The 12,819-nt window shown below is 42.8% G+C and overlaps 1 protein-coding gene across 2 annotated transcripts in view; it reads right to left on the bottom strand.

The window, feature by feature from the left end:
* RASA3 (RAS p21 protein activator 3) overlaps positions 1–12,355 on the bottom strand; it is a 129,146-nt gene extending 116,791 nt beyond the window's left edge. For both annotated transcript variants that reach the window (XM_056496386.1, XM_056496395.1), the window contains exon 1: positions 12,070–12,355. In XM_056496386.1, the coding sequence (XP_056352361.1) occupies positions 12,070–12,124 (55 nt within the window). In that variant the 5' untranslated portion in view covers positions 12,125–12,355. The remainder of the gene's footprint in view (positions 1–12,069) is intronic.
* Between the last annotated feature and the right edge of the window lie 464 nt (positions 12,356–12,819).

Genomic DNA, 12,819 nt, shown 5'->3' with positions numbered 1-12,819 from the left:
ATATGTTAGCATTCCACCATGACACTGAAGATACCAAATGTTATAACTACAATGCAGCAAAAGCAATAATAAATCACCATCACTGCCTCCTCCAGAAGTATGAAGGTAACCAAATTCTTGTCTTTACAGCACAGCTACAAGGTCCTGCCCTGCTACTGACTCCATGCTCTGAAGGAAGTAGGTGGAAGTTCCTGTCCCCATCTCATATTGTGGAGTTCAGGAGAGCAACAGGGAATCTGACCCAGCCCCATACCCAGTGTTTTCCCACCACACAAGTAGTGGGTTTTCAGATCACATTCTGTAGAATTGAGTGAACCCCATGCAAGGCCAGAGGAGTTTTGGTGTATCTGCAGCCTGGAAGGAATTCACAGACATGTAAGCTCTTATTTGATTCTAAGCCCTTCCTGGATAAGATATTCATGCCTGACCCCATTTCATTCTGCCACTGTGCATGGTCTGTTAAGCACAGAACTTGCTCCTCTCCTGTATGTCTCCCACTGCAGTGTGCACGGTAGTACTGAAGCAGAGACCCCATCTTACAAGCACCTGGTACTTCTGGTTATAGCTCAAACAGCCACCAAACACAAAGAGTTTGATACAATACAAATAAACCTGAATAAGATTCCACTGGAACAGGAGAAAAATACACCTTAAATTCCAGAGATTCACTGTGGACAAGAAAGTGAAGCCCCTATTCAAGAGCACGCAGTACAAGTTACTTTCAGGACTAGATTACCAATTCCCATTACCAGTAGCAGGGCACCAGCATACCAATAATTTGCAGGTGTTATCAGGAAACTTTATTAGCCACAACATTTTCCACTAGACTGTTACAGAGACTGGTTACATTTAATACTGAAGCTTTTAAAAGTAATTCAGCTCATTTTTTTTTCCACTTTCAAACTCACAACTTTCTGGAATACTGTAACAGAATCAGGTGTCAAAACACACTAATTATCAGCCTGTTAGAATTTCACTTTTACTGAAATGATTTTGCTCTACTGCAACATTCCAAATTCCCCCAAGCACTTTTTATTCCCTGTCAAAAATCACGGAATCACCATTGAAAATCAGACAGGCGGGAGTATTGGTCTGAATAAAAATTAGCTTTTTTCTTCCCTCTCAGGCAAAAAATAAAAAGCCATGGGGGAGTAGGGAGAGGCACACTATCTTAGAATCTAGCTCCTTCCAACTCTAACACGCAACACCAACTTCCTTAAGTCCACTGCAGGCACCACCCACAGACAGCAGAGGTTGGCTCTACACATCAGTAGGAGAGGGAAGGGACACTAACAGCTCCCCCAGCTTTAAACAGGGCTGACCACAATCTCCTTTCTAAGCCATCACCATCTCTGAAGCACCTAAGCCTATTCTGCAGCAACTACCTGGAGCTCCTGTTAGTGAGAACTCTGGTGCTTACAATGGTCAAGCAGAATCATCCATGAGCTCCTGGCCCTCAGCATGCAGCAAAATTAATTATGTGGAACAATCTACAAACACAGGGTAAGACAAATATTTACAGAATATAGGTCAATTCCTACCTTACAGTTAGGGCAAAAAATGCTAATAGAGCACAAATGTGGTTCTTCAGGTATCCCAACAATTTGAAATTTGAATATTAAGCAACATCAGCCAAAGTACTAAACATGAAGTATCTACACTGTAATGTGATTACGAGTTAATAAAGAGGAATGGGCCACAGAACATTTCCAGAAATAGCTGACGGGTCCTGTCTCTCATCTACCAGGGAATAACACAAAACTCAGAACTTGAACAGTATGTTCCTGGAGGTAAAATGCAACTTATCATTTGAGGAACTGAACTAATAGGTTAATGAACCAGTGCTGCAGGGATAAGTACTCTGAAGAAAGTCTCTTAGGACTAGACTTGGTATAGGCTACTGAGAATTTGCACAGATTAAGACAGGGACCTTACGGAGTTACAACAGTGCACAAAATTTACAGGAGCACAGCTTCTCTGGCTTGAGTAGAATAGGTGCAAGTTTTCTAAGACCTTTACTGCCTCCCTGAAACAGAGCATAATACAGTCTAACAGCAACAATAATCACAAACAGAGCAAAATGGTTTTTGGGTTTAACAAATTTCCAGACAAACTGAGCAGTACCATTACTTTTATGTAAGTGCAAAAGACCTGAAAGCCTTAAAAATGGTTCTGTGCCCATATTACATGTTGAAAGACAACTGCTGAGTTTTACAATTCTGTCACTATTTTTGCATGCCTTGTGGGAAACAAGTAGCTCTTCCCTCAGCTCCTTATAATATGTAGAAAAAATATAATGCACAACTACCTCCATGTACAACCTATTTCACATAATCAATGATATATCTGCTGTCAGGGACATTTGGAAAAAAAAAAATATCAAAGGAAGACAAGAAATTATACTGATCAGATCTGTAGAGGAGTAACAGGTCTCAGTGCTGACATTTCCTTGCTTTTCTCTGCTAAAATGTATTAAAAACAGCTAAAAATAAGATAAGCACTACACCAATACTGAGTTCTCCATGAGAGCAAATGCTACCATTTCAGAGATAATCCACAAATCAAAAATGGAAGGGAAAACAGCAAGTGCATTAATAAAAAGAAAAAATAATGCTTCCAATGCAAGTCACATCTTAAGAGCAGGTGCTTTGTCAAGAAGTTTTTGAACATATATTGTACCACTACAGAGCTTTCATGACTAGTGACAGCATGAAGAACGAAAACTGCAATCTCAGAAACAGCACTCACAGCTGGTAAATGGCAACAACAGAAGAGCTGAGCACTGGACTATGAAAAACTTGCATTTGTTCTGGAAAACTTGGGGCAGTCACTCAGATACCTTAAGTATTCATAAAAGCACAATATTTTTTCAGGAAGAACAGAACAACTACTTGCAAAAAATGAGAGCAATTCTGTTAGACAACTGCATCTCCTCTCTTTTTCACTGACTATGAATTATCTGCAGCAATGCAATCCCAACAAGTAAATCTAAGTTAAATGTAGCTGTTTTGGAGAGGATGGATTGGTTTTGTTTTAGATACAAATAACTCTCACATTGTGCCACAGTGTCAGAGCTCAGTTTTCCAAGGTTGTGTTCATGTGTTCTATAGCAGTCATCAGCCTTTCAAACCAGAATCAAAAAGTAACTGTAGGATGTTACACCCTGTGTCTCCTGCAAAATAGATCTAATTTTCCATTACAAAATGGTGATTGTTACTGGGCAGGGGGAGGGAGAGAGGGAGGGAGGGAGAGACTAAGAAAGGCAGCTTTTGTACTATCTACCAGATTTTTCTTCTATTTCTACCACCCTCCTTCCTACAATTCTACAAGCTGAACGACAGCCAGATAAATCAACAAAACTATTTTTCACTGAAATAGGACAACAAAGCATCTGAGAAATTTCATAATACAGTTCAATTTCACTTTTCAATTACACTGTTAAACAAAAGCACATATAACTACTTTTAAAACTCACTAATTGGTTTAAAATGCACATCTTAGAAGATGCTAAGAGAAATAGCTTTCAGAATGTTGCACTGTAGTACTCAATGAAACAGGAAATGAGGAACAAAGAAAGGAATTTCATAGATTCCAGATGTACTCTAACACCAGCTGGGAAATACAAGCAAGAATCAACTACAGCCTTGTAAAAAGCTACCACTAACTTACTGTTTTCTTCTAGAGTTCTTGAAAAAAAGTAAGTAGCTGTAAACAATTTGTAAATAGAAATATTTTTAGAAGGAATTGGAAACAGTAATAACAAACTTCTTCCCCTCCCTCCTATTTTTAAGGACTTTAAAACTCAGCCACCAGTTCATCTGCTTTTTTGAGCTGCTTTTTTAAACATAAGCAATTTATATAGACAGTCATAACAGAAGCACAGCTGTAAATAAAATACTTCAAGTTGTCCATTTTCCAATACTTGGACTATTACAGCTGAATGAAACTCAAAAGCAAGGAAAATTTAAGATAGTAAAGTTGACTTATACTACATGCCTTTCATGCAACTGGAACTGAATGGAATTTATATTTGCAAATTGCCATCAAACAAGTTATCGGTCACTTAAAATTTTTATTCCTACATCTATAAATAAAAACAAACAACACACTCCAGATTAAGAATCTTGGAAATAAAACTCCTTCACAGGTTCAAACACCCTTCTGCTCCCTGTGTAACACATCTCCAGTGTTTCATCTTCCTTTTTTTGAAACACAAACTCAGGTCTTTCAATGCAAACTTCTTCTAAATGGATTGTAAAATCTCTTAGTAACAAGTTTAGAGACAGACAATTATATTTCCTCCCAAAGTCTCTGTAACATATGAAAAGAAAGCTTAAGCATACATCTTATGGAAGATAGATCTGTGTGTCCCTCTCTTCCCCCTCATCACAGAACTATGTCTTCTTTCCAGCTTCAAGACTTTTCATTCATCACACATGGAAGAATCGAGACACTTCATCTCATGTTCATCCACCCACAAGCAGCATATAAAAGTACATTCATATTTATGCAAATTAAACATGGCATCAACTGCTATCTGTTCAAACCTACCAGTCATTCTTAAATAAGTGAAACCCTCTTACCATCACATCACACTAATCCATTTCAGTCAATGGCAACACAGTCACAGCCCCACACTCCAACAAGGAGCAGCAAGACTCAGTTGTTGGGCTAATGAAGGGACCTTCGTTTCACCCCACTGCTCCCTGAGAGCTAGTAACAGGCAAATGCACAAGTCTCTGGTGAAGTAGAAAAAAATGGTAATACTTCAGAGGTCTGGAATGAAAACTGAACAGCAGAAACATTAATCAGAAGCCTCAGAAGTCTTCAACGTTTGTGTTCTTTCCTCAACAGACTTCAAAAATACAGATGCACTATATTTTTCCCTTTCAGGCAGAAGGGGGATTAAAAAACCCAAACAAACCTCAAAGACCTCAAACTTTCCACTGAATATATGAAGTGTTTTACAGTTGGCAATGATCCATTAAAATTTGAGAAAGGAAAACAGGGGGAAAATATTCCAGTTCTTCATAATTTTGAAGCTTCAAATCTCATTTTGCAAAACTTTCACCCAGAAAGTCTTCTATAGGAGGAAAACAACATGTGAAGTTTCAGGGAAGTTCCTTTCCCCTTGGTAGAGGTTAGGATGGGAGAGGAAGGAAGTTAGATTTGTTTTGTTTTTACTCCAAAACAAAGCTTTTATTTGGATCCTAAATTCAGTCACCACTCCACTACACTGAAGAAATCAGACACTGCTGAAGCACAGACACTTCATAAGGTTTAGCAAATATCAGTAAAACCAGAAGGTTAGAATGGGCAAGTCCACAATCTGCTTTTCAGTTTAATAACATATAACCTGTATTAACTCCAAGCTTAAGCTTTTCCTTGGTGTAACCACAAAACACATAAACCTCCAGTACTAGAAATTTTAAAAAACACAGCATTAAGACTTACTAATGCATGTTTTGACTATTAATATAAGCCTTAGGTGACTTGCTCCCCAGAAGCATTAACAATCCACTGGTATACACACATTAATTTATCTTTGACATATTTGGCTGAACATTTGTTGGTCAGATCAATATGAGCAATGCAACTGTCTGATATTTACATATTTTACAGTATGCAGCCAAGTCTGCAAGCCTCTGATTTTATTCTAGGCTTCTTGCTCTCACAAGACCTAGCTGTAAGATTTATTCTCCAAAGACATCCGTTTGCAAAGTGAAATGTGTCAACATGAGAGGTATTAAGTACTCCTTAACAACCCAAAGTGGATTTTACCTCATCGTTTCCCTCCAACCTCCTCCAAGAAAAAAAAAATTGCTACATGAGATACTCAAAGACTTAATTCAACTCTCACAGAAATGCCCTTACAGAATTATTCCTAATTTATACTCCTGTAATGGAGATCAGTCAGTGAGAAAGAACAGAGGGAAATTTAACCTGATTAATACTATCAAAGGTATTTTTGATGAGGTTTTTCAATTGTATTTTCTAACCTTGGTGTAGGCAACACTGTCCAGTGTTTACATGAGGTCTTCCTTAAATGGAAGGGAGATCAGTGCATGAGTGCAACAAATGACTTAATATGATAGCAGTGTTTGACAACATAACTGCATAAGGAGAAACCTTGCTTTGATGCAGAGAAAGGGGAGATGGAGTTCTGTTAAGAATAATTATCATAATCAATTAGGTGCCCCAGCTTTAAAAGACAAGTGTGTGATGGAGAAATGGGCAGCGTGTGTGACTATTAACTAATACCAGCTAAAACACCTAAACTTTCATAAAGAGCTAAGCTCCTGAACTGATTCAAGCAGCTCTCAAGCAGAAGGTCAGAGGTACAGATACATTAGTTTGTCAGATAATCCTTCTGCCGTTCTTACTGGAGCTTTAACATTTATTCTCCAGAGCAGATGACCAAGCTGGTATGTACTGGCAGGTAACATATACAGCACCATCAAGAAAACCTACACAAACACTCCCAGTCAAGCTCTTGGATACTTGTCCAGAAACACCTGACAACCACTGGAGTGCACAACTCACTAAAATGGAAAAAAACAAAACCTGAAAAGAAAATTAAGTTGCAGTCTTTCATTCTGCTTTGCAAAGTGAACTGGATTTTCTTTTGAGAGCAGAGGAGCATCAGTCAACAGCAGGTGTGCAAAGAGCACTTCATGGCTGGGAGCAAGATGAGTAGGGAAGGAGAAAGACAAGACCTACATTCTCAGCAGCATCAAGGTACTAATTTGGGTGAGCATATCATGATTTCATGCTTTGGACTGCAGCTATCAAACAAAAAACATAACCACCAACAAATCTAGCAATTTCAAATACTGAACCAGCAGTGACAAATCTGCATAATTTATTCTGCACCTTCCATGGCCTGTGAGACTCAAGCATCAATTAGCATTGCTACAGTCAATCAATAAGAATGTTAAGTTGCCATTTCATTTTACCTATGCAACATCAGTTCAAACTGTACTTGTTAACTTTTTAATGTGAAGAAAAGATCTTGAGAAGTCTTGAATATATTCAGGGCCAGATGCAAATAGCTCTTCTTCCTTTCTTTACTTCTTAGTCTTCTAACTTAGAAACACCGGAAAAAAAACATTGTTATCTTTACAAGAAACATTTCACACTTCCTAAATAATAATTTTCCATTTACATATATATAAATATACACATACACACAGATATATATATATACACACATAGTGAGAGAGAGAGAAAGGTACCTGTGAAAAATTCTCTCATTCTAAAAATATCTATTCCACAACCTTTTGCCCCATTTAAATGGGAATAAATCCTTTTACAGTATTATGCAATGAACATATTTAGTCGTAATTACTTCTACAGGTAACCACTTAAGGCACTAAATCCCAGCAGATAACATTAAAAGGGACATCTTCTCAAGACCAAATGGATTTCCCTGAACAACTTTAGTATTATTAGACTTAAGGGAGACCTTAAATTTGTCAGGGACAAAATAAGTTTCTTCTTAGCCTGGGAAATGCAGAGACATCTCCCAAACTTTTACTCTGTACCAAGTTTAACGATGGAAGCCTGTAAATACCTTCTCTTGGCAATTAACCTGCTTAAACACCAGTAAACTAGCACTTAACTAAACACTCTCCCTGACTCTACCCAAGACTCAGTTTCACGAAGTTTAACTGCTTTCACAGTGTCTTAAACTACACAACTCTGCCTGAATTAGTAAAGAAGGCACACTAAGAATAAAAAGGCAAAGAGATGGCACATCTATGGACCAACCATCCTCATTCTGTCAACTGGACATAAACAAGGTCTTACAGTTCCTAGAAAATGGGGTGAGTTTAGAACAGGGTAAGCTGTGTGTGAAGCACTAACCTACATCAGTTAGGAGGTAACTTTTATCACAAATATTTCACTGCTTCATGATTCTGATCACACTTAGTGCTAAGGACAGCTTATGCTGCAGGAATTCCCTCATTTTAGACTAAGACCTCAACACCCTGGAACCACAAAACAGCCCTTCTGAAAGATGATAAAAGAAAGCTTTAGAAGTTCATAATGTCCTAAATGGCAACACGTGCTCACAGGGCACAAGTGGATTGTTATTATATGTCAGCTTGAAAGAATAATAAGCAAAGGGTCCTCCTCATTATTTTAGAGTCCCCACAAACTCTCAGTGTGCAGTATCCTCCTGCCCCAACTGCTACTTTCAAACTATCAGACAGAACTATAACAAACTCTACTACTGCTAGAAAAAAATACTATTTTAAAGCAGAGCCAAATGCCCTTAAGCATAACAGTACTAGATTTCAGGGACATGAAAAGCTTGCTAAAGTGAAAATTCACAAATGAGCTGTTTCTTTAGATTTTTCAAGTATAAACGATTTCACAAGGTAAAATCTGGCAGCAGGTTCTCTGCTAGCCAGCATATAGCTTTCAACAGTAGAAACACTAAACATGAGCTTTTATTTTTTTTAAACTGAAAGTTTAATAGTTGATACCATTTAAGGAGAAAAAAGGTAGCAATTAAGTACAGCATATTTATTAAATATTAACAGTACAACAAAAGTCATGTTGTCAAGCAGAAGGACTCTCTTTGTAGTTTTTCCAGCCAATCATCAGCTATAGAGCTTTATGTTGTTTCCTTTCAGGTTTTGAAACACTGACTCATGGAAATATCAGCACTGCACACTTCCTCAAAGTGGCAATCTTATAGGAAGTGTTTGTTTAGTCTTACATGACACATTGTTTTGTTTATGTACAAGGGATTCCGGTAAAAATAATTTTCAATTAAGGAAAAAAAAGACATAAGTACAACAGTTTCAGTTATGGGAAGCCAAAATAAATCAATTTCAACCAGACATCTGAACAGCATATTCATTAACACAAGTACTACTTTTTTTCTTTCTACTGTACGTTACTTCCTTGCAACATGAGCAGAAGTTGCCAGGCATTAACTTATTTCAATTCAACTAACCACAAAAGAAACTGGACAAGAGGTAGCACAGTAACAACTCCTCTTTACACTGGTATTCACATCAACTGTTCACATTGCTGCTCCACAACTTCAGCATCTCAATGAGACATTTTTAGGAGGTGCCACCCCATTGTCAGTTCAACTGAGTGAAGCAAACACACAGCTTCCTACAAAGCCTAACTTTTTCAACATTTTCAAAAAAGGAGACAGATGGCTCAGGCTAAATACAAGCATGACTAGAAACAACACTCCTCAGAACATGGAAGCACTTAGAAGACCCAGGATGCAATTACCCACTAGCTCAATATGGTTGATTTCATGCAGCCCATCAGTCCCAAAAGAACAAGTTATATGAGCAGAAGAAAACGCCTTCAGTTACCTGCAGCTTCTTGGAAATACAGGACAAGCCAGCACAGCAGTACACTACATTGGGGCATTCAAACATCTCTAGGCTACAGGTGTTCTGCACAGCCAGAAGCCTCCCAGCTGCATCCACTCCCCATTAAGAGAGGCATGCCAACATAGGGCTCCACTCTGTTTGCACTGATTGCTCAATGCATCAATCCTACATTTCATCCAATTTATTCTAAGGCACACCTGTATATCAGCGTTCCCGTTCATGATTTGCCAGCAGATGTGCTACAGAGAAGGAAACACCTTATCAGATCAAGCACAGAATGCCTGAAAGTCACAGATCAGTCACAGCTTGGCTGCAAAACAAGCTCCCAAAGAACAGAACTGACCATTTCCACAAAATGATAAATCAAAGCTCACTTAACCCACTGAAAGATTCAAAGCCTCCTGTCACTACAAAAAAAAAAAAAAAAAAAAAAAAAAAAAAAAAAGGACAACCAAAATACCCATGAATGGGAACACTCCAACATTCATCATCTTTTCAGTGGTGCCCAGAAACAGGATGAGGAGCAAAGGCCATAAATAGAAACAGTAAGTTCCACCTCTTGGAGGTGGAGGAAGAAGTGCTTTACATTGAGGATGGCAGAGCACTAGAACATACTGCCCAGAAAGCTCATGGAGTCTCCTTCTCTGGAGACATTCAAACCCCAGCTGGACACTTTCCTGAACAGCCCATGCTAGGTGACCCTGCCTTGGCAGGGGGTTCGCAGTAGATGATACCCAGAGATCCCTCCCGACCATTACAGCCCTGTGAGTCTGTGACCCCCCTTCAGACCCAGGACTTTCTGTAGGGAGCCTACAAGCTCCATATACAAATTCTAGAAGATTAGGATTGCTTTACGAGGCCAATCTGATTAGGAATATTTCCTCAACGCATCAAAGCAATCCCGCCACTTCCTATTTTCTGCGACTTTCCCAGGAGACAGCCAGGCACGGGGGCAGCGTGCCTTTGGAACAGGCGGCAGAAGCCGCGGAGCCGCCGCTGCAGGCGGAAGCGCTCGGCTGCGCCCCCTGCCGGGCAGCGGCGGCGCAGCGCCGGGCATTGTTCCGCCGTCCTGCGGGAACACCTCCCGCTCTGACGGCACCGGCCGAGCACCGCGCGGGATGCTCGCGGCTCTTCCTCTCGCTATCCAGGCTAAAAACCAGCGGGGATGCTTGCTGCAGCTCTACAGTAATCAAGCGCTCAGCTCTGATAGGGGTTCCGCTCCGATAGCTGAAGTCGGCAGCAGGATTAACTTTAGTCCGCGACATAATGAGATTCATCTCAAGACTTTTGCTGCTGTTACTGTCTTCGATCTTTTCAACAATTCAAAGAAAATCCCACACTCTCGTGCCTTCAATCGTTCAGGTATAAGATCATAACTGTTTTTTTCTCGAAAAAAATAATTAAACACAAACACCTCAGCCACAAGTCATCATCCTACACACGAGATATGTTATCCCTTTTACTAAAAAACGTCAGAGAGAAACAACTTGCAATATCACACACATGGTGTCCGGATTTCTCCCTTGTGAAAAGATCTTTTCTATTTTCCCCTCCCTTCTTTGAAACAAGTCTCCGACCATACTCTGCAGTCTTACTGAATCTCTTTTCTGGATGCATACGAGAACATAAAATGAACATAAAATTTTTAGTTTATATGATAAAATTTTAAGTCTTAAAAACTTATCACTATCTGCTATCACTAAACTACCTGTTGACAATTAACGGAAACGATCCTAGCAATGTTCTCTTTGAAGTGCTAATACCACTATCCAATAATGAGATTTTCTACGTAATCTCACGTTTCAGTTTTATCTAACACGCCAATTGGTGGCTGCAAGTTTGCTTCCGAACGCAGGGAAACGCAAAGGGAGATTTTTCAAGAGCTTTATTAGGAAGCCACACGCCCTCGGTACGCACCGCTGTGAGCCGGGCGCTGAACTTCGCCGCTTCCCCTGCAGCGCGCAGCGCCCGCGCCCCGGCCCGGGAGGAGAACCGCTCCCTCGGCATGTGGGACCGATTGTCTTACGGAAACGAGGGATTTCCCTCCCAGCCGGCACACTCAGAACTCGACCAGGGAGAGTTTAATCCGCTCGCTGACATCTGTCGCTTACTTTCTAATAATGTGGTTTGGAACTCGCTCAACAGCAAGAAGAGCGAGTCTCCAAAAGCGCGAGCCGGAGGAAGGCGTGAGGAAGCGACAGCAGCCCCTGCCTGTCCCCCTGCCGAGGGAAGGGGCTGAGACAGCGGCTGCTGCCTGCACACGGCCGCTTTTGGGCCGGCTTCACACCAGCGTTGCCAGTGACACACAGCGCTGAGACTCGGTGACGGCTTCCAAACTTTTACAGCGTAGCTTAGCGACAAAAATGAAAAAGAAAAAAAAAAAAAAAAAAAAAAAAAAAAAAAAAAAAAAAAAAAGAAAAAACCACCCTAACAAAAAAACAAACACCAAAACGCGCGAAATTAGCCGAATGTCCTGCGGCGCCCGGAGTCCCGGCGGCGCCGCTCGCCTGCCGGACGCAGCGCGCTGCCCGCCCGTCCCCGGGCACCGGCCGCCCGCACGGCCCGCGGAGCCCCCGCGGAGCCCCCCCGGCCGCGGGCACCGCCCGCCCCGCCGCCCCCGGCGGGGCGCAGAGCAGCGCCGAGGGGCGCTCGGCACCTCCGCTCCAGCGGGGGCTCCCTGCCCGCTGCCCCGCGCGCTCACCGATTTTAATCCTGACGCTCTGGAAGACCCGCAGCCCCTCTTCCTCCACCGCCATGGTGGTGCCGCCGCTGCGCCTGACGCTCAGCAGCGCTGGAGCCCCGCCGCCGCGGAGGCGCGGGGAGCGGGCAGGAGGAGGCAGGCGAGATGCTCCGCCAGACGGGAAGCAGGGAGGGCGGCCGGACGGCTCGGGACGCAGCGGCAACGGGCTGGAGCGAGCGAGGCTCGGAGCGGCCGCGCAGCCCAGCGGAGCGCAGCGCCCGCCGCTCCCCCCGCCGCCCCGCAGCGCCCGCCCCGCTGCCGCCCCCTCATTGGCCGGCGGGGCGGCGGCCGCGGCGCTCATTGGCCCGCTGCCCGGCGGGGCGGGGCAGCGCGGGGCAGCGCGGAGCGCGGCAACAGCTGGAGCGCGGCCGCCCCCCGCAGCCCGGCCCGGCCCGGCCCCGCCGGGACCCCTGCGGGCAGCGCGGGCAGCCCGAGCGAGCGCCGACTGACTGCGGGGCCCCGCTCCGGTGCCCCGGACACGCCGCCAGCAGCAGGCGTTGGCGTCATGGCGAGAGAGAGGGAGGGAGGGATGTGCAAGTCCTCTTTCCCACACAGCCATAAAGAGAGGGCTCTAGCGATGCCCCGGGTTGAAAGCCATTCATTAGTGAGGAAAAGAAGTCCCGTATTAAATAAACAAACCCGTTTGGGCGCTGGGAGCAGGCCAGTCTGTCTCCTGGCTCCATTTGATCAGCGGCAAAGCTGGCTCTACCT

This window comes from Oenanthe melanoleuca, chromosome 1 (genome assembly GCF_029582105.1).
Source record: "Oenanthe melanoleuca isolate GR-GAL-2019-014 chromosome 1, OMel1.0, whole genome shotgun sequence".
NCBI lineage: Eukaryota > Metazoa > Chordata > Aves > Passeriformes > Muscicapidae > Oenanthe > Oenanthe melanoleuca.
The sequence above is the reverse complement of the archived record's forward strand: the minus strand, read 5'-3'. Positions and strand labels throughout refer to the sequence as shown.